At 35.8% G+C, this 27,244-nt stretch overlaps 3 protein-coding genes across 6 annotated transcripts; 1 reads left to right on the top strand and 2 right to left on the bottom strand.

Annotated features, from left to right (window-relative positions):
• The first annotated feature begins 550 nt into the window (after positions 1-550).
• Positions 551-5,643, top strand: LOC113726706 (bZIP transcription factor 12). 3 transcript variants are annotated; one of them, XM_072075069.1, is made up of 6 exons: positions 551-2,089; positions 2,188-2,259; positions 2,989-3,018; positions 4,949-5,026; positions 5,183-5,259; positions 5,336-5,643. In XM_072075069.1, exons 1-6 carry the CDS (start codon positions 1,217-1,219, stop codon positions 5,376-5,378), a joined length of 1,173 nt encoding a protein of 390 aa, XP_071931170.1. In that variant the 5' UTR covers positions 551-1,216; the 3' UTR covers positions 5,379-5,643. The 3 variants fall into 3 exon arrangements, with proteins under 3 accessions (XP_071931170.1, XP_027106368.1, XP_071931171.1); XM_027250567.2 differs by lacking the exon at positions 4,949-5,026 and having other exon boundaries at positions 554-2,089; XM_072075070.1 differs by lacking the exon at positions 4,949-5,026 and having other exon boundaries at positions 557-2,089; positions 5,183-5,643.
• Positions 5,644-10,175: 4,532 nt separating this feature from the next.
• On the bottom strand, positions 10,176-12,442 carry LOC140035178 (protein ROH1D-like). The gene is made up of 2 exons (XM_072075068.1): positions 12,302-12,442; positions 10,176-12,198 (listed from the first exon to the last, which is right to left on the bottom strand). The coding sequence occupies exon 2, from the start codon at positions 11,604-11,606 to the stop codon at positions 10,431-10,433; it is 1,176 nt and encodes a 391-aa protein (XP_071931169.1). The 5' UTR covers positions 11,607-12,198; positions 12,302-12,442; the 3' UTR covers positions 10,176-10,430.
• Positions 12,443-22,145: 9,703 nt separating this feature from the next.
• Positions 22,146-26,939, bottom strand: LOC140035177 (tubby-like F-box protein 8). Of its 2 annotated transcripts, none has more exons than XM_072075066.1 (6): positions 26,800-26,939; positions 26,306-26,363; positions 25,093-25,554; positions 24,829-24,916; positions 24,196-24,328; positions 22,146-23,098 (listed from the first exon to the last, which is right to left on the bottom strand). In XM_072075066.1, exons 3-6 carry the CDS (start codon positions 25,438-25,440, stop codon positions 22,390-22,392), a joined length of 1,278 nt encoding a protein of 425 aa, XP_071931167.1. In that variant the 5' UTR covers positions 25,441-25,554; positions 26,306-26,363; positions 26,800-26,939; the 3' UTR covers positions 22,146-22,389. The 2 variants fall into 2 exon arrangements, with proteins under 2 accessions (XP_071931167.1, XP_071931168.1); XM_072075067.1 differs by having other exon boundaries at positions 26,306-26,354; positions 26,800-26,929.
• Positions 26,940-27,244: the final 305 nt, after the last annotated feature.

The raw sequence follows: 27,244 nt of genomic DNA, 5'->3' as shown, positions 1-27,244 counted from the left end.
TTAAATTAAAATGATGCTACTCGTCGTCTTGCAACAATAGGACATGAGATGAGTGGTGATATAATTGCTAATTCTTCTTTTTCTTTTCTTTTTTTTTTTTAAAAAATAATTTCAATTCAAAATAAGGAAAAAAAAATGAAAGAAGCAGGTAGATCGCTATATTAAGTCTTTGTGTTTTGATTGTATTTTTCTGAATCTTTTGTAAAAAAATTACTGTAGCGATTTCATATATGTGAAGTAAAAAATTGATTGAAAAATATATTCACAAAAAATATTTTAAAAAAAAATTTGCTGTCCAAACAATGCTTAAATTTTGGCATCACAACTTAAAAAAGGTTAAAACCATCCAAAATCCACAATGAATTGACTTCATTCACACGAGACAGAAAAGGAGTATCTATAAAGTAATGCCACTGAATTGTCAAAAAGGAGGAAAAGTAACGCCAGTAGCAACTAGCAAGTACTCCTCCTACTAATTTAAAAAAAGAAGAAGAGAGGGTAGGAGTACTTTAAATCCTCCTATGTTTGGGAAATTATGGCAGTAGTATGCCTCCATTTTCACTTTTTCGCCTTTAAAGTACACTTTTCCTCAATCCAATCACTAAGTGCACCTCTCCAAAGCAAAGTCCTCAGAGCTCCCCCCAACGTAGAAAAAAGGGGCAAAAGATGTCTACGAGAAGATGACGCCACCGGCCACCAACCACCACCACCAGCACCACCATGGCCGTCGCCGCCACTAAATTAGTAGCGGTGGCTTTCTGCCGTGGAACTAAAAGGACAAATTTAACCCCACAATAACTGACATGCCTATCCCATGCCAATAAGCCTGTCCCCCAACTCCCACTTTACCTTCTCTCTCTTTCGCTGAGAAAACCAACCCATTTCTTTCCAAAACCACCCTTGATCCTGATCCTGATCCTGACCGTGAACCTGACCGTGACCGGCTTCTCTCTCTCTCTCTCTCTCTCCTCATCTGATAGTAGAGAGCAGTCCAATTTTCAACATCACCATAAATTCAAGCAACTGTTGAACGAGACTTGCGCTCTCTTTCATTCGGGTCCGGCTCCATGGTTTGAGCTCAGAAGGGAAAACCCAAAAACCAAAACAAGTCCCGAAAAAGGAACAAACAAAACCCAAAAAAAAAAAAAAAAACCAAGTAGTCCCACTCCTACTACTAGGGATTAGTATAACAACATCAGCTATAAAGCCGGCTGGAATGGCGTCGTCGAAGGTGATGTCGTCTACATCACCGGCCAATCCGGATCTGCCACGCCACTCCACCTCCACCGCCACCACCTCCTCCACTTGTTCTACTAGTACTACTGGTCTTTTACAACATTCTTCTGCTGTTTTCCATCCTCCTCCTCCTCCTCATCAACAACCCCAAGCCCACCACCATCTCCTCCATCACTCTGATGATCACTCCTTTGGCTCCATGAATATGGAGGAAATTCTCAAAAATATTTATTCCGACCCTGACACTCTCGCCTCCGCCGTCGACGGCGACGGCTCTCTTCCCGCCGTCGGAGCTGGGAGAAATAATAATGTCGGGGAAGTTGGGAGTAAGACGGTGGACGAGGTCTGGAAGGAGATTGTCAGCGGCGGAGGAGCAGCAGCAGGAGGAGGAGGTGGGAGTCATGAGCCGAGGATGACATTGGAGGATTTTCTGACCAAGGCCGGAGCTGTGAGCGAGGAGGATGTTAGGGTCCCCGGGGTTTCTTCTCCGGCTCCGCCGCCGGTGCCTGCTCCGGCAGTTGGTGTTGGTGGAGGAGGAGGTTATGGAATGGAGGCGATCATGAATGCGGCGGCCTCTGGGGTTCAATTTCCCCCCGTGGTGCACATGCAGAATGCGCCGGGGGGTTTTGGTATGGAGTCACAACTGGGGTTTGGAAATAGGATGGTGCCAGCTGGGGCTGCGGGCCAGATAAGAGCAGGTGCAGGAGGGACTGGTGGTGGTAGTGGAAGTGGGAGAGGGAAAAGGAGGGCGCCACCGGTGGAGGACGTGGCGCTTGATAAGGCTACGCAGCAGAAGCAGAGGAGGATGATCAAGAATAGAGAGTCTGCTGCAAGGTCTAGAGAACGCAAACAGGTACTTTTCCTTAAGTAAAGTATTTGATTTTGTTTCCCCTTTGAAAGAAATTGGTTGGATTATATGAATGCATGTCTGAATTTTTTGGAAAATTTTAGGCTTATACTGTGGAGCTGGAGGCACTAGTGACGCAATTGGAGGAGGAAAATGCAAGGCTTTTAAAAGAAGAGGTGCCATTTTTTAACTTTTTGTTGTTAATGTGTGAAAGTTATCTTGCGCTTGTGGTCATATTTGTGTTGAGAGCATCACCGGAATATTGAATTAACTCAGTTAGCTTGGTCGTTGGTTGTTAATTAAGAGTGTACTGATCTTGTCTTTTTTCCCTTCGGACTCCAGTATGTGAAACATCCAGAGGCCATTCCATCTTAGTTTTAGAATGTGTTGATGATGGTTGAAGGGCTTAGTTATTGATATACACAGCCACGTACTGCACTCAAACACCGTACATGTCTATGACCGCTTTGTCAACGATGAAGCTTCGAAATAGTCGTGGCTTTTCATGATTAGAAGAAATTGTGACTTGTTTCATTGAATGTTTGTAAGGTGGTCTTTGTTGGCTATTGTACGTTTTAATTTTATTAGGTAAAAGCATCAATCAAATTTCAGTATCCTCATTTTTAACTGCACTAAATTTAGATTGCTTTCCATGTAATGCACTGTTGGGATTGTGGCCTTTGGGAGCAAGTGGTCGCAACAGCCGGCCTCTCAACTGGTAGTTTGACATTTGTAATTGCTCTGTTACTTGGTGCTGAAATTAAACTAAACCGAAACTTGAGGCATGTGGTGTATGAGAACAAAATGTTTGCAACCTGTTTTTCATGTTCTTTTGAATTTCATTACCTTTGCTTAAGTGGATCAATTATTGGCAACTTCACTAAGAAGATATCCTTTTAATGCAGGCTGACCAAAAAAAGAAAAGGTTTAAGCAGGTACAACTTTTACTCTTGTCTTTTTAAGTATACCATTCTTTAGGCCTGATGCAATGACGTTTATTTTCTAACTTGAACTGTGTAACTGACCTTTTATGTCCTGTATATTCTGATTTAACATTTTCGTTTCTTTATACTTGTACTTAGTTTTGCCACTGGTTCTAGAGATTGGTTTCCTTTTCAGGCTTCTATGTGTTTGTTGGTTATGACACATTTTGGCTGTTAAAGTTTTGAGATTAACCCCTGCTTATATTCTTGTGTCAATTTTGCCACTATACTTTGATATTCGAATTTCTGTTTGTTTGCATGTAACTACTTTTTGACGTTGACCATATTGTTGTGACACATGATCAATTTTGCCCGTTAAACTTTAAGAGAGGTTTAAATGCTTTTTCCAATGTATGTGGTTTCTTATTGAATTAATTGTTGCTGCTGCCCTTTTGAGTGGTAAGTAGCCTTGGAGATTTGTATTAGGTAGGTGGCACAAATTTTGCCATTATACTTTTGAGAGCTAAAGTACTATTCAAATTCCTGCATTTGTTTGCATGCGACGACATTTTGACTGACACATGATCAATTTTGCCCATTAAAACTTTAGAGAGGTTTAAATGCTTGTTCAAATGTACATGATTTCTTCTTGAACCAATTATTGCTGCTGTTCTTTCGAGCAGTCAGTTGCCTATTAAGATTTGTGATTGGTTGGTGGCGAGAGATGCATTTGGAAGCATATGCTGTGTATTGATTATTTCTGCGTGTTCTTGCCTGTGCCACCAGACAAAATGGACATTACACGCTTGTGAACGCTATGGAATTGCGCTTCATATGGTTGTAAAGTTTTTATTCAACTATACTTTTCAGTCAATGACTAACTCACAAAACAGATATGCCAATTCATTTGCCCCCAGCCCTTCTGTCTCTATTCCAGGTATTTTCACTATTTCTAGTCTGCGTGGCATACATGCAATAAGACAACAAATGCAGCCAGAACTTTTATTTTGTATAAATTTTCTGATCCTCTGGAACTAGAAAACATTCACATTTTGTAGCACTTGTCTTGTCCATCTTCATGAAGCCGACAAAAGAACTAGTTGAAAGAGGTCAGAGTTTCTCTATAGACGGGAACTTTGTGCTTCAGTAGTCATGACTTCACTATAGCTGCGTAAAAATCTATCTTCTTCATACTTCCGTCATTTTTTGACATGAGCTCAAAATGCAGCACGAATTTGTATATTATGATGAACCATGTCTGATGTGAATCAACAGAATCTTTTTGAAACTTTTGTCCAACTTGACATGAATCTTCATTGCAAATTCCAAAAATTGTTGTCAGGAGGAGGTGGTGAGGTAAAGGGACAAGTGATTCCCTTTTTCCTTGTTATTCTATAGTATATGCCTAGATACTAGTGCTGCCATCCCAATCATACCGCTATTTTACATATTTGAAGTGTTTATCTCATCATTATCTTGTTTACTCTATGCACCGTTTATAAGAGGTATAGTATACGCTGTAAACTGGTTTCAACATGCTGGTGGAGTTAGTAATACCCTGTTTCTTCAAAGTCATCTCAAGTTAACTAGACAAATTTCTCTGGCAATTGCCCTTCATGCCCTTAGGGTGGTAAGATCAGCAACCTGATTTTGTAGCCTTCCAGCAGTTACATCCACTGTTGTCTGTTTTCTTTATCTGTAATTCAGGCAAGATGGATTTTAATGAGCAATAGTAAGCTTACTAAGACTGGAATCATGTCCTTATATGGCTGTTGCTCAGGCCTCTTCCTTTTTTCTTGTCCTTTGAACACATCCAAAATTTTTATTGAATATACTTATGGAAGGCAAAGTTTCTCTTATAGGATAAGTAAGCTTTGCTGTGCTTCAAGGTTTTAAACCTTGATATCCACACTCAATCAGAATCTGACTTGATTTGTTATAGATGGCGTATTTTACTCCTTTGTTGCTTGTGGAGGTGAAATGCATATCTGCGTTGGTTTTCATGATTTTCAGCATGCAGGTTGAATGTTACCATCAACTGCTCTAGTTTCTTATTTTATTTTGTTTTTCCTCGCACTTGTAACATTTTAGATCATATCCTTGTTTTTTGGTTTATGCACGCGGAACTTTACCACATATAAATAAACACAAATTCTTCTCTGTTGTTTACATGCAGCTTATGGAAAACTTGATTCCAGTTGTGGAGCAGCAAAGACCACCAAGAGTTTTGCGGAGAGTGCAGTCAATGAGCTGGTAGGACGGCTTTTAATTATTCAGTCAAGAACAAATGTAGAAATGTTTCATGACCAGTTAAATGAGGTGGATACAGGATTAGTAAGAAGAGGCGTTCTGGTGCGGGGGAAATTGCTTGATGGGAGCGTTTGCAGATACAAAGTAGAAAAAGAGCGATTAGACATCTAGAATTTTCTCATGGGCCCATAACGATCAAGCTTGAGAACTATCCCTTAGTTCTGCGTAGTTTAGATGTTGTAGAGAAAAGGAAACATTTTCTTATACAGGAATTGTAGCTTCTCTTTTTCGTCATGCCGGTGGCTGGGAAGACCATGATCTTCGGACTAATTTATACCAAATATTTTTTTGTTTTGTAGTTTCAAATAAAGGCTTTATTTGTTACAATCTGTTAGGTATTTTATTGATTTAGATCGGCTTGATTACCACGTGTTCTGCATAACATGAAAATGTACGGAGCGTGCTTTTTAAAATACTAAATGAATACTTCTCTGTTCTTTTACATTATAAGTATGACGTGTCAGTTTAAATTAAAATAAATGGACTCAATCCACCAGAAAGTATATCGGCTCACGTACTCACACCTATCTACTTGCGGAATGGTCTATTGATAAGCCTGGTGTAAGGGTGCAATCAAATCAACTCGCGAGCGGCTTGGTAAAAGGCTTGGCCCGAGCTTGGTCAATTCGAGAAGCTTGATCTCGAGCTCGAGCTACTCGTTACATTCAATGAGTCGAGTTCGAGTTTCAAAAATAAATATTCGAGTGCTTGACGAGCTTAATCGAGTTTTCATATTATATTTATATTATATATTTTGAGAAAAAATTTATAGGTTTATTTCAAAATTCAAGCTTTAAGCTCGAGTGGATCGGGTTTGACATTTACTCAAGTTTAATCGAGTTCAAACGAGTTGAGGTCGAGTTTAATTTTATTTTATCGAATCGAGCTCGAGTCCAAATTTATTTACTCGTTCGAGCTCAAGTAGCACTGATTCTAATCGAATTCGAGCTCGAATATGATGCTTCTTGAGCTCGACTCAGCTCGATAGTACCTCTAGCCTGGTGCATATAATACGTACTCACCTACCCGATTATGGTAGGGTGTATTGATGGGCCTGGTGTATACTATTATGGAAAAACTCCCAAGTATTGATAATTTCAATTAGACCTTAAAGAGATGGATGTGAATTTGGTGGATTGTTTTGAGGCGGTAATAACATCAAAACGTGGTGCAAGTGCGAGTTTTTATAGCAACTGCAGGGCATAACTCTGAAATATTTTTTACCTTTTCCACGTCTGACTAATCTCATTGAAATCTTAATGCTGGTAGCTATAATTTAAGTTGCAAGACAGACTGCTGAGAGAATGGACGATGAAGACCAGAAATCGCAATAAACTAATAATTTCGATGACTGCTCTGGCAAATTTTTAAGCGCGGGCGAGTTACTTGTGATGTACAACAAATTACTTGGGCAGCCACTAAATTTTTACAATAGTCAAGATATGGCCATTCAACTATTAATATCATATTTTTATCGACTAAATTATTAAAAGTGTAACTTTTAAGTTATTTCATCTGATTTCACCGTTAACTCTATCAGATCTAAGAATCTGCACAATTCACGACTCAAAAAAATTTAATATCTACCTGAATAATTTGTTGTTAGCTAGTGCCAAAAGCTAAGAAATAAGTATATAAAAATATAATATCAATTAGTGCTTAATAACTAGGGTTGTAATCGAGTCGAGTCGAACCCGAGTATCGCCATACTCGAGCTCGACTCGACATAGAGATAGGGGAGCTCGAGCTCGAGCTTGAGCGAGTAGTATTATTGGAGCTCGAGCTCGAGCTCGAAACTTGCTTTCAGTACTCGAGCTCGACTCGCATGGGCTCGAGTCCATTCGAGCATTCGAGCCTTATTGAGCTCGAGTTATTAAATTTCATTTTCTTCATAATTTTTGAGTGAAAAGTCATTATTGCCCTTTTAAAATTTTTATATAATTTGAAACATTTTGTAATTTTGATAATTTTTTTGGGTATAATGGTAATTTTATATATTAAATAATATATATAATTTTAATAATAATATATTAAATAATTAAATTTAATATGCTCGATAAGGATCGTCGAGCCTCCGAGCATCTCTTCTGGATGCTCGAGCTCGACTCGATAGCCTTATCGAGCTACTCGAGCTCGATTCGAGCTCGATTTGACTGAGTTCGAGTTAAGCTTTTGACCGAGTTGCTCGCGAGCAGTTCGGTTCGATTACAACCCTATTAATAACGGTAGTATTGATATTTTTTAATTGTAAGTTTTTTTTTTTTATATACAAGTGAGAGATCTCGAATACTATCTTTCATTTACAATCTTTTTTCTTATACTATCAAATCCATCCCTTTTCCCAAATTATATAAGTGTTCGCGTGACAAATAATGATTAATTTTTTAATATTTCAGAATTCCGCATTACAGCAATTATGGTAAGACTCACAAATCAAAATAATGAGGGGAGTCTGGGTTGTAGGGCAAGCTCCGGCGAAGACCTGGTTCCGGATTGATCTCAAAGTTGATTAGACAGCCCAACCCCCAAACTCTAATGGTTGGGTCGGACATTATGGACGATACATGTGGCATGCGTTGATTCTTAACTAACAGCCTCATCCACGCCAAACATAACTGAACTGCCATCAATATTCAATAATACCAAGCAGCAGTTACTGAGGGCCAGTCCTGTCCTGTACATTTGTCCCATCAGCATCAAACGCAGCATAAAAAAGAACTTCGAAATGACTGATAATAGGTACCATGTGCATTGGAATTTGGATGAATATCCGACCGACAACACATACTAATAATTTTGCCGTGATTTTTCTCGATAACACTCTACTGCCTTGCTGTTCCTAAAATTTTGTAGGAATATGGTGCTATTGCCTTTTTGAGAAGGGGGGGGGGGGGGATTGCAAGAAGCATCATATTTCAGGAATCAAATTTGTATGCAGTGCATGCATGCATTCTCTTTTCTGTTCTCTCCAAACCCTGTTTTCACGTGGCATTCCCGCATCCTATCAGGCAAACATCAAAGGCCCAGAGAACGAACTGTCAAAATTAATGGCAGCCGCTATAATTGGGCACAGTCAGGAGCGGGATTCAGGCAGGCATGTGAGGGAGGAGGTCTTGGCTCACACAAAATGTTTTGGTCTAATAATTGAAACAAGAAATGTCACATCAAAAGTCAATCATTTTCGCCCCACAAAGCTTATTCTGAGTTATGCACCAGAAGCTTCATGAATGGACAAGCAAAAACTCCATTCAAAGGCACAGTCCAAGACACAGCAAAACGCTCTCAGTATCTTCAATGTAACAGTTCCAGGCAGAAGAAGAATTGTCATTGTGATCTCTAGCTCCTGCAACCCGATGAATGTACCAAGTATCTGAGATGACGAACAAAATCAAAGCTATAACCTCTGTGTCACAGCTCATTTAACATAGGGGCGCAGTGAAAATCGACAGCCACAAACTCTATTAACTTTTTGTTGGCAGTAATATTCCGTTGTTCGCACAAAACACTGACTGGAATCATGGGATACACAGGGATCCTCGATGTTTCTCAATACAGATGAGAGACAAAAAGAGAGTGTGTAGAGTTAGTAGCACTGATTCATCATCCTTCAGTGGTGCAGCAAAAACCTCAAACATCACAAGGTACAGCTATCGCACACACCGTAGGGTAAAAAGCCCCCAAGCACCCAAACCATCCACCTGGAAGGTAGTCCCTTGAACACTAGATTTGTATATCAGGATATCGATTGGACGAGGTCACCTTAGCAGGCACCAAAGCCAGAGAGATAAGAACCAAAGGATTACTAAGAAAACGTAACAAGTGTGTGTGTGTTTTTTTTGTGGTGGGGTGGGGTGGGGTTGGGTGGCGGAGGGGAGAAGAGGATCATTCTTCAAACCGATAAAATGCTGCAAGTACTGCGGTCTCAAAGTTCACAGATGACTTTGGATTGCCATTTTTCTTCCAAAAAATATTTACGATTTCCGTGAACACACTTTTTAGTAACTTTTTTATCTCACCTACATCAAATCGCTATAGTACATTTTTCTTTACAAAAACTCCAGAAAATATCAATCAAGACTAAGGGTATTCTTTACAATGTCTAAAACTCAGCAAGCAATTTGCCGGGATGCTGCAATACTATCAAAACAATCTTCAACAATCACAATCCCATTCTCCTTTCTATCTATTGACGGGATGCCACAATACTATCAGATACCCTCTCTGAAAGATAGCAATTTGTGTGGAATGAGGCTTAAGCTCTTCAATGCATTCAACCCGCCTTAACATAAGAATACCTTTATGAACCAAGCAAAGCCACCAACATACTACTGCCTTCCTGTCTCTCGGTTCTCTATTCCTGCTTTCTGGTTAATTCATCTATTTATCGAGGGCTGAAGAAGACAGCAGAAGTTCCGCAGCAATGGAGACCAAACATTATAACCAGGAAAAGACACAGGGATAACAAGGATTACCAATGGCATCTTCTTACTTGAAACAACGTGAATTTACCCAACTTTGTTATATGGCCACAATTAAAAATGCAAGTTAGTGCCAAAACACCAACAGATCAGTCATATCAAACAGAAGCACCTTCACACAGCAACAGTAGATAATTACTAATTAATGCATCTTTTGCTCTTTAGATGTCATGGCAGCGATTTTGATTTTGTTATTTTCAATTCAAGTTGATGCGTATTCATAAGGCTGAAGCGGCAAGAAAGCAACTGACCACCATCACTGTTATAAAAGTTTGACTAACGATTAATAACAGAATAGCTTGATGGCTTTAAACATGGGCATAAAATATGACAAAGAAGACAATTGTCCTTTACTGGAAATACAGATCACGAAAAAAAAAGTTAAGAAACCAAAGCAACTTTGGAGATAAACTATAAAACAACATACAAAACATGGACATGTGGTTTTTCTGTTCTTTCTTGTCCTCCTCCCAAACAGCATATTAACAAGTACAAAAGGTTACCTAGTGAATTCATTTACATCCTTCAATCGAACATCTTCCTTCCATTCACCAGGAATAAAAACAAAAACATTTAAATTATGTATACTCCATTCAAACTTCTTTAAATTTCTTCTTCACCCACCAAGTCAAAGCATTATGTTTGAGCAGCCTTCCCCAAGAGATCAAGACCCTCTGTCCGGCAAGACATTATCTTGCGGAAGACTTCCCTCAAATGGCGCTCCAGTGGATCAAGTTCAGCCTTGCATACTTCACAGAACAATGATAACTCTTGCATACCATCTCTGGCATCTTTCCTCTGTTCCTCTGTCAATGGGCTCTGAGCAGAATCTACCAAGTCTGTAATGCGATTGATACATTTCTCCATCTGATAAATTTCCTTTAACAAACCATTACTATCTCGTCGTCCCCGCTTCTTGGACTCATCTATAATTCGACTATGAAGCAAAAACAAGGGAGTGCTCCAGGGAAATTGCCTCGGTATGGTGAAGTGAACTTGATGGCCTCGGTCTTGGCAAGGAAATGCAACAACAAGAGTCCAGAAAACAAACATGAGAATAAAACTCATTGTAAAGACACCAACAGAAAGACCATTAGCAGCTGCAAGTTCAGTCCCACGAGGAGCAACTAAGTTGTTTGCCATTGATTGGAGCTGCTTGGATGCAGACCAAGAATTAGGTACACTCCAGGACAAAGACCTTGAATGCCCTGACCCACGACGATTGTGATGATCCTTGTTCTTCTGAAGGCGCCCAAAAGACCGGTTGCGGTGTGAAAACACAGATCCAGTTTCTTTATCATCCAACATGAAAATAGCCAAATCCATCAAAGCTTTTCTTGCTCTACGGATATGGCCTTCACTTATCATCTTCTGATCACTATCCAATGCACATAGAACAATCTCCAAGTGATTCTTCCACTGCCGAATCTTCTCAATCCCATCACGGGTTGCATTGCAAATATCAAGAGCCTTGATGCTTCTATCAAAGAACTCAGAAAGGAACTTATCTAGTGGTGGCTTTGAGATAAATGCCTTTTTGTTGCACAAGATGACCCTGAATTCCTCCTGACAACAGGCAAATGCATCCAGTAGCCTCTGGATCCATGAAATAGACAGCAACTCATCATCATTAGCCACTGAAAGTTCGTGAAATCGATTGAAAACAAGCTTTTGAAATGATTCCATTTCCGAGTCCTGGGAATCAAAATCGTGACTTGATCCTACTGAATGAGCATTATCACCTCTCGTCGTTAAAATTGAGCGACGGAATGACACAAAAGGCATTGGAGAAACCTGCTTATCTGATGGCATTTCCAGACCATCAAAAAATTCTCAAAAATCTGAGAGCTCCTACGTGAAAAAATCAATGCAACCAACCACCAATGCTCACCCAGCTCAAAAAGAATCCCAAATTCACAAATCAGCAACAACACCCATTCAGCTCTCAATACACCAGAAGCCAACAGATAAAATCCAAACTTACCACCCAGTTAATTCCTTAGCTATATTAATCCTCCACCCAAAAGTTCTTAAACCAACAAACCCGTATATAAATAAACAACCCAAAGCAACAACAAGTTTCTATTAAGAAAGAAACTTCAAAATCCAAGCCGCAAAAAAGTATCTAGTGATTCAGCAACGTTGCTTATTTGAACACCTTTGGAACCCATATTTATCCCAAACCATACCGATAACCGTCGAAATTACTACATTCAAGAAAGATCCAACATCAATCCAAACTAACAAAATCCTGAAAACCCTGAACAAGAATCCAAAAAATATTGAGAGCCCACAAACTCAAACAGCAACATTAAGAAACGGCTTTAAGATCCATAGGCTTCCACGTCCACATGCATGACCCAGATCAAGAAACCGTCCTATGACTGATCTGAATCGAAGGACTCTGCAAATTAAAGAAATCAATCGTTTCAAAGGAATAATTCTAGAAAACACAACATTGCTTCGAGAAACGGAAATACTTTAGTGTAGTTTACGAAAGATTGTACCTTGAAGAATGCACAATAGCTCCAAGAATATGCATAAGGAACCCTAAGCAAGGACCAAAAGCTCCCCCCGCCTTTGGCCTCACAAAAATTGGAGAGGTTACTTGGAACGAGGGTCGATATAAAAAGAAGTGCAAAGACGCAAATTAATTTAATTCGAGTAACTCTTTCGAGTTTCTTCCGTTTCGGAAAAAATGAGCAAACATATGTTTGCTGGGGGAAGGGACCGCCCGGCGGGGGGGGGGGAGGGTTCGGGTTTCGTCCCACATCGCTTGTGTGGGATCTTTAACTTGGACTTAAATTTCATGGGACCTCGTCCTGTCACTAATTGGTTGGACGAGAATTTTACGTGGATCCTGTTTAATGGGTGCGCTTTCTGTTTAATTTAACTTGTGTTTTCGGCGTGCTTTGTTTTGGCCTTCCTATTGGAAAGATTTTTCATCACCTCTTGAAACTCCTACTCTACCTAATTAAGGGCAAATTAGTAGAAAAAACTTCCACAATCACCAACTTGTTATAAAACTAATAAACTACTATAATATGAATAGAGATATTAGAGGAAAAGTAGAGCAATGGGAGAATGATATCCTTATATTTCAACAAGATACAAAAGTCCACACCAAATGGTGTCAATGTACCTCTATATATAGGTACTATAAGATTAAAGGTTCATTAATCCTATTAAACACCCACTACTACAAGAATATGAAGAAACCTATGAAACGGTTCTTCCACTACATGAATAGATTTATGGATTGTAACTTCTATACATAATGTTCTTCCACTACATGAATAGATTTATGGATTGTAATTTCTATACATAATGTAGCCATAAATCATGAATTAATCCTCTTGAGAATACAAAGGGACATCCATACTTTTAATTGTTTCATAACACTCTCCCTTGGATGTCCATTACACAAAGAATATGCCTCGTTAAAACCTTACCAGGGAAAAATCCAGTGGAACAAAAAACCCTAGTGAAGGAAAAAGAGTACACTATTCTTGTGTATTAATTTCTCCCCCTGATGCAAACATCATTTTAAATCTTTTAATCGTCGCATTCCAATATTCTTTGCCAATTGCACTGAGATATGGTACTTCAGGACCAAGTATCTCTTCATCTTCCTCTCACGATCTAAAAGGATCTTTATTAGGATCTAATGATCCGACGATCATTGGAATACTTAATATATGTGTCTTATCCATATAAAACCGCTTTAATACCTTCCGGGTATAAGCAGTTTGGTGAACAAAAATTCTATCTTTCAAATGCTCAATTTGTAAATTAAGGTAGAATTTTGTCTTTCCAAAATCTTTGATCTCAAATTCTTTCTCAAATATTCAACATTATTTTGAATCTTTTCAGGAGTTCCAATCAAATTTAGATCATCAACATATACAGCAATTATCACAAAATTTGATCTATTTTTCTTAATAAAAACACATGGACATATTAGATCATTGGTATAACCTTCTTTTGTCAGACATTCATTGTAACGACGTCCATTAGACACATATCTAATTTCTCATGTACTGCAAAACTTCACAAGATATCGAAATGTAATAGCATCCACTACAGGTGAATACGTTTCATTATAATCAAATCCAGGCCATTGTGAAAATTCTTGGGTTACAAGTCTTGCTTTATATCTCACAATTTTATTTTTCTCATTTCTTTTTCTCACAAATACCCATTTATATCCTACTGGCTTTACACCTTCAGGTGTTTGGACTACAGGTCCAAAAACTTTTCTTTTAGCTAGTGAGTCCAATTCAGATTGGATCGTATCTTTCCATTTTGGCCAATCATTTATACACCGACATTCATCAACCGATCTAAATTCATGATTCTCATCAACTTCTATAATATCAAGTGCTACATTTTATTAGGCTCCAATTAAATTTTTTTTTTATGATTTCATTCTCTTCAGAAATTAGCTCTTCAGGAGCAAGCTTTTCAAGAGGTTGAATTTTGTCATGACATTTAATCTCCGGAGATATTTGAAATCAATTTATACCTTATTTAGGTAGGCCGGCCTTAAATTTATTTGTAGCACTTGTGCATGTCCTTCAGGGACATCAATTTTAATCAAAGTATTTCCTGCAGGAATAGTTGGTTTAATAACTCTTCTGGAGTCGATATATATCTGACAACTGGTTTGCAATTTTCTGCAAATGAATAATTTCTTGAACTTTCAGTTCACATTATTTTGTATGAGGATCGAGGAAATCCAATTTTTCAGGTGATTTTCTTTCGGTTGATTTCTTCCTTCCCCTAATGTCGGGAATCGTAACACATCAGAATAAATAAATCATTTAATAGATCACTCATCAAATATTTTACGATATTTAATCGTAAAAAGTGATTTATACTCGACATAAATTCTAAATTTCTTTTGGAGCCATATATAATAGAAAGGGGGTATGTATAAATACTTGTCGGCTCTCAAATATTCTCACTTTTGTCAAATCATATATCCATTGGGATCAGTAAACTTCTGGTTTACAACAGGTGATAATTATAAATTAAATGAGAATGAAGACAACTATATCGATAACCATTTCTCTCTCGAATGGTTATTATGATATAATTAACCTTCATCTCATTTGATTTCTAAACATGATCTTTATCATTGTTTCATTTAGTGTCTCAATTTGATATCCATTTCAACGGATATTCAAATTCAATAAATTTTTCGAGACATGGTAAAAGGTAGTACTTTATTCATGATAAACTTTTCTCCTACATGGAGAAATATAGTAGTGGCTCTTCTGGAGTTTTCAATCACTTAAGTACTAACACTAATTGTGTTTGTCTCTTTTGTTGAAAAATAATGTATATAGTAACACTTATTAATGAGACACATATCATTATCACCATAATTCTTATGGGACAAATATCATCACTATAATCCTTTAATCCCAAATGTTTAACATATATTTCTTCTTCGAGAAGAAAAACTAATTAAATCAATCATCATACACTTTCAGGGTGTTTAAAGAAATTGCCCATGTGAAAATGCTATTATAATTTTGATTCGTCAAATGTACTTCGGGACATTTATCTTTAGGACCTTTATTTTCGTGTCCTTATCATTATTATCCCACTTCAAGTGGTAACTTTTTTTCTTGTCATCGTAAAATATATATTTACCAAAATCATAATCATGGCAACAACCATAACTAAGAAATTAAAATTTAGTCGCATTCACTTCTGGAAATGGACTGGAACTAGCATGCAATAAGTACAGAATACTTCTCAAATTTCTCTTAATATTGCTACTACAGGAGCATATTCGAGAAACCAATTGTGGAGAATATCATTTTCAATTAAGAAATAATTCTAAACATAGTAAAATTGTGTACTTGCAGCCATAAGTAAATTTATCATATCAGATTTTGAAATAATGACCATTTTCTGGTGGCCAAATATTTTCGTTAAAGAACGACCATCTTCAGGTGATCGAATCTTTTTCTTTAAATATTTCAAAGAATAAGTAGATTCTCAAATATAATTGATTTTCTATAATAGCATTTCTAAAACTCAATGCATCAGAATATAAGTATTTATAACAAATAATTCTAAAGATAAATAAGTAGAATTAAAGGGAGAAATATTACCTCAAAGATGTCAAACAGTATATATTTGTGTTTTCATTTTTTCCTCAAAAGTAGAGACTCGTGCTGATAACGTGTTGTAAAACTAATAAACTACTATAATATGAATAGAGATATTAGAGGAAAAGTAGAGCAATGGAAGAATGATATCCTTATATTTCAACAAGATATAAAAGTCCACACCAAATGGTGTCAATGTACCTCTATATATAGGTACTATAAGATTAAAGGTTCATTAATTCTATTAAACACCCACTACTACAAGAATATGAAGAAACCTATGAAACGGTTCTTCCACTACATAAATAGATTTATGGATTGTAACTTCTATACATAATGTATCCATAAATCATGAATTAATCCTCTTGAAAATACAAAGGGGCATCCATACTTTTAATTGTTTCATAACACAACTAGTTATCCCGTTCCGATCTAATTGCAACAATAGATTTTTCAAATAAATACATATGATATGTAACCTAACATGCAAAAAACTAATATTATATTTTCCTGAATAAGTACTCTGTCTAGATTGTGTTAATAGTAGGGATGTAATTGAGTCGAATTAAGTTCGAACTCGACTTGCAGGAAGAATACTTGAGTTCGAACTCAAGTTCAATACATTGTTTATAGAACTCGAACTCGACTTGCATGGATTCGAATCAAAGCGAGCCTTATTAAACTCGAGTAAAAAAGATTTGGAAATTTTAATTTTTTTGACAAATTTGGAGTAAAAAGACATTATCACCCTTCAAAATTTTTCATACAACCCAAAACATCTCCTAAATTTAACCATTCTTGCGAGCACAAGGGTAATTCCATAATATTAATATATTAAAATGTTAAAATTAAAAAACTAGATAAGATTCGATGAGCTTTCGAATCTTGCTACTGGATACTCGAACTCGACTCGTTTGGATCTATCGAGCTATTCGAATTCAGTCAACCCGATTCCAGTTAAGTTTTTGACCGAACTACTCACGAGCTAAATTACAACCCTAGTCAAAACCACCAGACCCTTCTTTCTCCTTTCACACATACTATTTATATATAGTATAGATATAATATATATAAAACTTGAGGAAGGGATAGGGGTTAACATTGAAGTTAACACTTTATGAACTTTTTTTTTGTTCTTAAAAAAATTACTTTTACTTTAATTACTTATAATAATCCATGACTATTTTTACTTTTAACTATTTAAATATATGTTTTCAACATAGCTACTCCTAAATATTATAAATACCAATATAAAATTATTTTATGAAATATATTTAAAAAGATTAAAGTTTACTTCAGTAATGAAAATTTTATTTAAAATATATAACCATAAATATTATGTATTTTTTTATTGCACACACATTGGGTGTGCATTGAACACTAGTATATATAAAGGGATAGAAAAAGGTTTGGTGTAAACATTTTTGTACTTTCACTTTTGCCCTTATAAAAAACTAATTTTATTTTGATTACACAAACATCTGATGTTGTCAAGATAGCTATCTATAACCATTTCTTAATTTACTATTTAAACGTATTTTTTTTCAATGTAACTATCCAAAGCAACAACTACTAACATAACAATCATTTCGTCAAAGCAATTTAAAAGATTAAGATTTTCTTTAACAATAAAAATTTGTATATAAAATTCGTTCACCATCTTACTATATATAAAGTGGGAGGAAGGGATTTGATGTAAACAAATTCTGACATTTAATGTATTGCCTAATCTATGCTTATTTCTAAAGAGAATTACATCATTTTACTAATTACCTCCCTATAACCGCTCTATATCTATTGAATTAACTTTCACTGATCTAACGAAAAACTATTTTTTTAAATACTACAACAGTTTAATTATTTTAAAGTACTATTTTTCAACAAAAAATAGTACTAATTATTTTTAATATCTTTTTATTAGTAGCACACACATTGACATTGGGTGTAAATATTTTTTGTCACTTTATGGGTCCGTTTGTTTCGGGTGAAAATGTTTTCCAGGAAAATATTTTCCTAATTTCCCATGTTTGGTTGCACAAAAGTTACTGAAAACATTTTCCTATGTAAAATATTTTCACTTATCATATGGAAAACAACTTCCCTTCCAAACTTACTGAAGTTGTTTTTCGAAATGCATGCATCCCGCTTGTAGTATGTTCCAAACTTACTGAAAACATCTTATAGTATGTTCTTCTTTTTTTTTTTAGTGTAAACAGGAGGACTCGAACCCAAGACCTCTTCCTTACACTCCCTCCCCCGTACCACCCAACCCAACCCAACCCAACCCTCCCCCTAGTATATTCAAAATAAAAAAAAAAACCTCATTCTGCTCATCCTATGCTAGAAATTAATTATGTATAATAGGGACATTTTTTTCTAGAGAAACTTTCAGCAGTGAGAGTGCAAGATATATGTCACAATAAGTATTGCATGTGATTGATATTTGACACTAAATGGCCAGCAATTTGTTTATTGCTTAAGAAGATATTTTTTATTCATATTTACATTTCTCCAAGATTTTTTAAAGTTAAACAATGAGATAAATTTTCTTATTTTGCATAGGAAGAAGTATGTAGTTATAATGTGTAGAAAGTAAAAATAGAGATAAAAGTGAAAATATTTCAAAAGTTAAACAAACACCAGAAAAATGAAGTAAGAAAATATTTTCAATAAGCTAACCAAACACCTGAAAATTATGAAAGGGAAATGATTTTCATGGAAAATTACTTCCACGGAAAATATTTTCCCAAGGAAAACATTTTACTTCCAACCAAACAGACCCTATATGTATTCAGTTTTACACTCAGTAAAATCACTTATTACTTTACTATTTAAACACAAATTGCTAAATAGCTACCTATAACTATTTTTAACCATACTTAATCTAAGCACATTTTGACAAGGTGACTTGCTTTAACTCTCTAAGTAGTATAAGTGTATAACTACTACAACCATCATTTGATGGGGACAAAAAGTTAGCATACTACAGTTTGCTTTAGTAATAAAAATTTTACAAAAAAATTAATTCGCAAAAAGCATCTGAATTGCACATAGATCGTTTGTGCCTTTAGCACTAGTCTATACAATATATAATGTCTAAGTAATGATAGATGGTATACACTGTAAAACTCATGTTTCTTCTCAATTTTTATTTTACTCAATTAATTAAATGGTAATTTGCCTTGGATAAAAGTAAAAATAATTGTAGGATAGGTTAAAGGGTTAATTGGGGGATAGGAAGGAGATAAAATAGAATAAGAGTTCACAACAAATTAAAAATTTTATCTGAACTACCAAATAGTGGGTGGTTATTAGGGTTTAAAACACTTATCAAAACAACAAAGGGAAAATAACACTGTTCCTACTTTTCATTTGTCTGCTTCCCTTAGAGCAAGAATCAACTAGGAATAAAGGAGAAGAAGGGGACGTCGTCGCCGTCGATTGTCGAACAAGCAGGCAATTAAGTGTCTAGACTTGTAAGTTCCAAACGAGCGTTAAAATTTTTCTCTTAAATCTTATTAATTCCACGAACTATTTTAGAGTATATGCCTATTGCGATATATTTATGCCTACATGAAAATTTTAGAAAGATTCATGTTCAGATTTGTGAAAATGGTATGTTAAATTTTAGTGTGGGATGGAATAGAATCTACCCCAAATCTATTGGAAAGTTGGGAAAAAGAAAAAGAAAAAGAAAAAGGGGGCCGTTGTGGTGCACCGTTGAAACTTCAGCAACGCAACAGGAAAAAAAAAAAAAGGGAGGAAAGTTCGCCAGCAAGTGCTTGGTGCTGGCAACAATGACCGAATGGAAGGGTTGGCAAAAAAAAAAAAAAAGAATAGTCAAGAATTGTGGCGTAGCTTTAAGCAGCGGTAGCTGCCGTTGTTGTACCACTGCCGAGTTGTAAGGTAAATTGAGGTTAGAGTTTTAGGAAAAAAAATGGCAAGCATACTTGGACCAAAACACTATAGGTTTAGTGAATGTTGAATAGATAAATTTTAGATATAATTAACTCATCTTTATAGACTATCATGGTATTAAATTTCAAAACCTAACCCAAAAAATATTGGCTTGCCTCCACACCAGAATAAATAGAGTTTTCCGAAAAAACCTGCTAGTGGAGGCAGGCCTCCTAGGGATAAGACATAGGGCTAAAGCGAGAGCCAAAAAAGGATCTTTTGTGTATAATCCTGTATAATCTCGAATGTTATCTGTTCCGGTACGTAGATCAAATAATACAATGCAAGCAAAAGCTCCTAGATTCATGGAGATATAGAAGAGCATATAAGTTATTATACTTGCATATCCATCATTTGAGTTTCCAACGATTATTTCAATAATTACATATCCGATTTGACCTATGGACGAATATGCAAACATATACGTTTTATGCTTGTTTGAGTAATAGCAATGAGATTTCCCAATATCATGCTAAGAATAGCTAGGATTATCCAGAAGAAGATGCCATCCGTTTGATGAGAAATAAAAAGGAATATCGAAAATTCGAGTGGCTGAAGCTGAAGTAGCTACTTTCGAAGTAACAAAAAGAAATAATTTTTGAAGTTTAAAAATTTAGTCATTTAAGCTTATACTTAATTAATTGAGTCTAAGACACTTAAATAGAAATCTAAAATATCTTAATCTAACCTTATTAGATTAATTTATACAATGTAAGATAAGTCCTAGATTGTTAAACAAAATACTTAAAATAATAATAATAATAATAATAATAATAATAATAATAATAATAATAATAATAATAATAATATAGATATGGATGAAATAAATTAAAGATATAAACAAAAATAAAATGAAAATATAAGTACAAGTGGAATAAACTAAGACTATAATTATAATAATAAGTCTATACATAAATAATAATAACACTTACACATGTGCAAAAATAGAAGTAAAGCAAAAGATAATAGTAACTAATTAACAAATATATATAAATAGTAATAAAATAAAATAGTGATGACAAGGATAATAACGATAATAATGAATAATAAAAAAATAATAAAATATATATATGTATAGTAAGATAATAGTCAAGATAATAAATATGATTATGAATAATTATTTTCTTTTAAATTAGGAAACTTTACAAAAAGAGAACTTTCCAAATTAAGAAACTTTATAAAATAGAAACTTTCCAAAAATAGAAACTGTCCAAATTAGGAAAACGCTAGTAGGGTTCATATAATAATCTAGACATGAATCTTCGACTCACTTAGAGTTTGTATATTTATATATTTATAAGAAATATCAACTAATTAGGAAACTTATGCATTTGATAGGTACGACACAAGTTTAAAAGACCTAGGGTAGCTTCACTCGAGTAACCAGACAAAGGTAGGTGGTACTTATCCTTTTGATTGACAAGGTCATGGTAATTCGGTATAGAGTCCGGCCGATTGACCTATGTGTGTAATAAGACCAATCGGTAGTCATGAAACCTATTGATCGCTTACCTAGAAGAGGTTTAATCTCTAGGCTGAATATTTAGAAGCCAATCATTGTACGTACTTGTTTAGAGTTGACATGAAACGACTTATGGATTTATGACTTTCATGTACAGTTACAAATAAGGTGTTTATCAATTGCTGTGTCATTCATTACTATTGATTATTTTACAAATAACGTATTTTCATGATTATGGATATGAATGATGTGCAAATAAGTTTATATATATATATATATATATATATATATATATATATATGTATGTATGTAAAGTTATGGGTGCATGGTTCAACAAAAAGGTAGATACTACCTACTGAGCGATTTGTCGTTCAACCCACTTTTTTTTACTATTTATGCAGATTCTAAAGAGTATGAGTTGATTTACGTAGAAGATCCTGAAGATGATTTTTATTAGTTCTAAATGAATAGAAACCAGCAGCCTAGCTGCTTCTAACTGTTAGTTTTATGTATTTTCTTCTCCTGTTGTTTTAATCAGAGAATAAATGTGCGAACTTATTGGATATTCGTAGACTACCTTTTATTTAAGATTTGTACAGCACTTTATTTAGTTATACTATTTAGTTCCTTCTAAATTTAGTCTAGTTTAATGTTTTCTGGTATTCTTGAGTGGGATTTGAGAATACGGCGGATATCATGTGACTGGCGCATGAGAGTCAAAGGCGTGACATATACCTACATACAGAATAATATTTTATATAATGTATATATACATATATTATTTTTAGATCATATATCACTAGCCTCTTTCAGTACATTCTCTTCATACATAGAAATAAATTCGTGAGAGTATTTAATTTAGCTATACATTTACATGAAGCATGCAAATATTCTTATATTTTTCAAACATCGAATGGTTAAAAGAAATTTGAAACTCTTTCTTTCATCTCTACTTTTTTAATGGTTACGATACAATGGAGCGAACATAAAGGCGTTGCGACCATGCTGTCTTTGGCCGCATATATATGTTATAACACCCTAATCTTTTAACCTATTCACAAGCCAATTTCGTGTCAAAGCTACTCAAACAGATTGCAAAAGCCTGAAATGCAGACAAAGGATAGCGGTAATCCATGGTAAACATATCTTTGCCCACCTTGCCAAACTGCAAGATGATTTTGTCATGGTCAGTTTGAGTTGGTTGGGAGGTGGTTGAAGCACTTGCAGCTGGTTGGGTGGCAGCGATCAACTGAAAATTTTTGACAGATGCCACCGTTACCCGGCCTCGAAAATTTAGGCACCAGCACTGTAATTGTTCGTGCCATCTAGGTGCCTTGTTCTTGAGGATTAAAGGTTTGACCTTACCCTCCTCATCTTCATTTCCCGGCACACCAATATCAGAAAATCTTGAGCTGCTGAACTCCGTAGAATGATCCAGAGATTTTGAGAAAGAAATACTCCGGAACGAGTCTTCCAGACACCTTGGAAGGAGCTGAGGTTGGCCCGGTACCGTTCCGCCAGCGTCAAGTGCCGAGGCTGGAATTGATTGCATTACGCAATGCATTCTCCGTGGACCCCGTGTTCCCAGCACATTTAGCTCATACGTGATCTGAGCTATGTTATAACTTCCAGTTGGCACTTTTGGAGAGACCTTCTTGGAATAGAATCTGCGGCTTGTTCTCCCAGGTGGAGGGACATTTGTACAGGTATACGGAGGTTGCGTGTCGTATATTATGAATTTCGTGCCAAGAAAATTTGATCTGCAACAAAAAAGATTTTGCAGAAGAAAATCACATTGGAGTACTAAAAATGCATCATCAAATTGAAAAAAAATGGTGTCTCAAGCTTTAACGAGATAAAGAAATCCAAACTAGCAAGAAAACCAACATTTATGATGGCATATAAAAGCATAATCCCTTGAACTAGTTGAATCCATAAAGTTGCAAATGCCAGAAAACCAAATTGACTGAAAGTCAAGCAGCCCAGTGACAACTACGGTCTAAGGCATTGCAGATCCATACAAGAAATCTTCCTCACATACACAAAAATATCGGGATATAGATCGTAGCAATTCCATTGGAAAATTGTCAAAACTTTAATATATCAGTTAAACCAACTCAATTTCAACATTAGATTGGAGAGAAGAAAGCTACCGACCAGTTTGCTGCTTATCAAAATATTATAACATGTTATGACCAACAAGCGTGAGTTGAGGGGAGAGATGGGTTGGGTGGTATGGAAGGCGGGAGAGTCAGTAAGAGGCCTCGGGTTCGAAATCTCCCACTTACACCCCCCCCCCCCCCCCCCCCCCCCCCCCCCCCAAAAAAAAGAACTTCATCTACCATTTTCTGACCAGAAATCTGTTTATGTGCTTTTGTACAAACTCTCGAAAACCGTGACTTTTAATTTTTACCTGTAGGTTTTCTGAACTTGCCACAAATCTTCAAAGAAATTACCCTTTGCACAAGTCTATAAAATTTACCTTTCACATGTTGCAAGAAGATAATATCTTATAGCCTAAAAAAATTGGGGGACTTTAGCTTAATTTAGTGTAATGTTTATTTTGATGCCTCTTTTCAAGAATGGGGATGTTGTTTTGTCTGGAATTAAAATTTTAGCAATGGTGTTTGGCCTAAAAAGCCTCTATTGATGCAAAATACCCAGAATATGCTAAGTGAGCAGAAGAACAATAAGAAACAGGAATCTGCAAGTTTCAGACAGAGTGAAATAGATGCTGGACATTTGAATTTTCTGAAAGAATCCAATTCTTATTTATCTAACTTTACTTCTGAAAAACCTCTCAGTTTTGAGGCAATTCAGAATACTAAACGTGTACAAAGGAATAAATGGACCAAACCTTAGCTTTCCAATGTATGTGCTGCTTGATCTCGAAATGTTATCTGCATCCATTGAGATAACATACTCCGTGCAGGTAGTTCGCCGAGTTCTTTTTGCGGAGAGAAGAAACTTACCATTTTCAACTAGCAAAGCTGTAAATTCAATTGCAATCACAGTTACACACAACCAACCAAAAGAAGAAACTTAAGTGAACACATATTGCAGTAAAAGAATAATTTAACTCCATGCATTTGCAGTCTAGCCAAGTATACTTAATGCAATAGTTAATAAATTAAACATTCAAATAACATGCAACAAATACAAGTAAAATACTGCGACCAGTAGCAACTATAGACATTGGAAAAACATTCACATATATGGTGTAAAAATGAAGTAGTCCCTAAATTTGTCTCTCCAAGTTTTCCTTCTTAAACTGCAACTTTGAAATTATTACTGAAAGAAGGCAATTCCTGAATTATTACTTTGAAATTATTACTGAATTTTGTGCTTTAGATATTCCTGAACTGAATATCAGATTTTAAAACAAAACGAAAAGGAGTATTGATAGCGAAAACTAACTTGATCATTCAACAAAGATCTTCATTCTAAAGCAAAAGTAGATTCTAGTACAAGGGCTGAAAGTAATGCTTACCAGGACTAAGACACAAGAAAAGATGGTATGTTAGATTAGATTTATCCCTTTTGATGAAGCACTGGATAGTTCCATCACGAGGCCCTGGCTGGAAAACCAAATGGATGAAGACTCAGTATCAGTTAAGCTACTTAATGTTGTATACTACATTGTAGAGCAAAAAGATAATCAAAAGAATTGCCAAATTCAGGTAACACTTCAATGTAAAAAGTAACATGCCATTGATTGCATGGCTGAGACATAAGAAAAAAGAAACAAATATACCTGCTTAAGAGAAACTGGAAAAGTGAGCTTCCCACAAAATTCTGGACTTTTTACAATTTCTTTACACATACTCCTCCATGACCTGCATACGGCAGCACAAGCCACGACATGCTTACGACCTGGCCACGTAGTCTCACTCTCCTCTAGCCTTCTAATTACATCAAAGAGTAGCTCTGGTGGAAGATTAGCCCAACGGCTGTTTTGAATTACCAAAGGCTGTTCATTTGAATCATGAAATGAACCATGAGACTTCCCCCGATGATGGCCAGGTAGTCTTACATTAAAACTCCGTCTCGATAGGCTCCCAAAACTATCTCTTACATCGCTAACTATACTGCGGAATGACATCTAGTTCCCAATGTAGAGGCAAGAACTTAAGTGACAAATAACCAATACTATTCTCTAGCCTCTGGATATGCCTCTTTTCCAATTTACTATCTCCCACTTGACCTGTGAATCTGACTGGAAATAAGCAAAAGAAAATCATGTTTCAGCCACAAAATTTAGTAGCCAAAAGGAAAAGAGAAAGGTAAAAAGAGAAAAAGAATATAGAAGAAAAGAAAAGAACAGAAAAGAAAAAGAGTAGTAGAAAAAGGCAGCCTCACATGGACCACAAAGTGAAAAAGATCACAGAACTTGTATCAGATGAAACTTTTATAGGTTATTAAAGTAGATCTAGATAAGCTCCCTCTTTGCCACTCACACGAGAAAAGTTGAGAACCAGCTACTCGGGGTCAAACATATATACAAGTACAGATTTATTGTGTGCTTCTGTTTGAGAGTAAGCAACATATGTTTCCTTGTACAAGTAACAATTCCAAACTGATACTAGTTAAGGTAAGCAATTCCACTCTAGGAAGAAATAATTCAAGAATCTCCATAACTCGCCCAAGTTACGGGATTTTGAGTACTTCCTACAAAGATATGAACACAGAGGTCAACAGTATCAACAAGAGCATCAAAAAAATTACTGCTTCAACAAAGGAACCTTAAAACATATCAGCAACTTGGTTCTTTACCAATATTGTTCTAGAGCTTTTGAGGACTATTAATCTAAATCAAGCCAAACAAACTACAGATTACAAATCTAAACCAAACATGGCCTCGGCAGTTCAGTAGTGTTAGTGCCTACAGGTTTCATCCATGTCTCTTTCTAGCAAAACCTGTTATTATTCCGACATTTATTCTGCAATAACATTTGGCCAAAACTCACCTTTCTAAAGAGCTGTAAACTGAACAAGGCTTTGTAACTCCTTGAAGATCTGCAATAACTACAAAAATAACATTAATTGTCGAAAGGGTTTACCAATCGAAGCTAGAAATTCAAAAAAGCCACAAACTTTACCAAAATTTTCCCCCATAAATTAAGCCAACCAAACTTAAAAATACAAAAAAGGCTTCAAAATTCAAACTTTAATACGCAGCCTAAAATCCCATGATCCCCCCTTTGACCCAAAAGATTAAGCGAAAATAGAAAAAAAAAAAGTCAAAAATGACTCTAACCAAGGAAAAAGAAATTCACTTGTAGAAAAATATTTACAGTGATTGTACTCAAACCACAAAATGAAAGCCATTAGTGATAAAAAGGTTCTAAGTAGAAGAAAAAAATAAAGATAAGAACTTGACGCAAGCGTAAGATGGACAGAGCATTAATTTAAGATCTGAAGAAGAAAAAGGCCAAAGAAAGACGGGATGATAGATCTGTACCTGAAAGAAAGTCAGCCAAGCCCAGGTGAATGAATGAATGAATGTCTCTCTCTCTGTCTCTGTTCACATTCACATGGGAAAGTTTTCTGATAAACTTTTCAAACCCAGAAGAAGAAGCAGAAGCAGATCACAAAAATAAGAAGTGGGTCAGACCCCCAGTTACATGTATATTGGTTGTATTACCCACTTTCACCTTCTATTCCAATCACACACACTAATACACACACAAGAACACACATTCACATACTAACTATCTCTCTCTTTCCTTAACACGGACTCAGAAGTGCCATTAAATGTAGTTCAACGAACCAGAGAGAGATAAGCAAAAAGAAGAACAAAGGAGGAGAAAAGAAAATGAATTAGTAGTAAAAAAAAATGGAGTACATATTAAAGATATGTAGTTAAAGAGAGAGTCCCTGCATGCTTTATTGTTTGTTTATATTAG

The sequence above is a fragment of the Coffea arabica genome, chromosome 2c (genome assembly GCF_036785885.1).
Source record: "Coffea arabica cultivar ET-39 chromosome 2c, Coffea Arabica ET-39 HiFi, whole genome shotgun sequence".
Lineage (NCBI taxonomy): Eukaryota > Viridiplantae > Streptophyta > Magnoliopsida > Gentianales > Rubiaceae > Coffea > Coffea arabica.
Note: the sequence above shows the minus strand (reverse complement) of the source record. Positions and strands in the feature narration are given on the sequence as shown.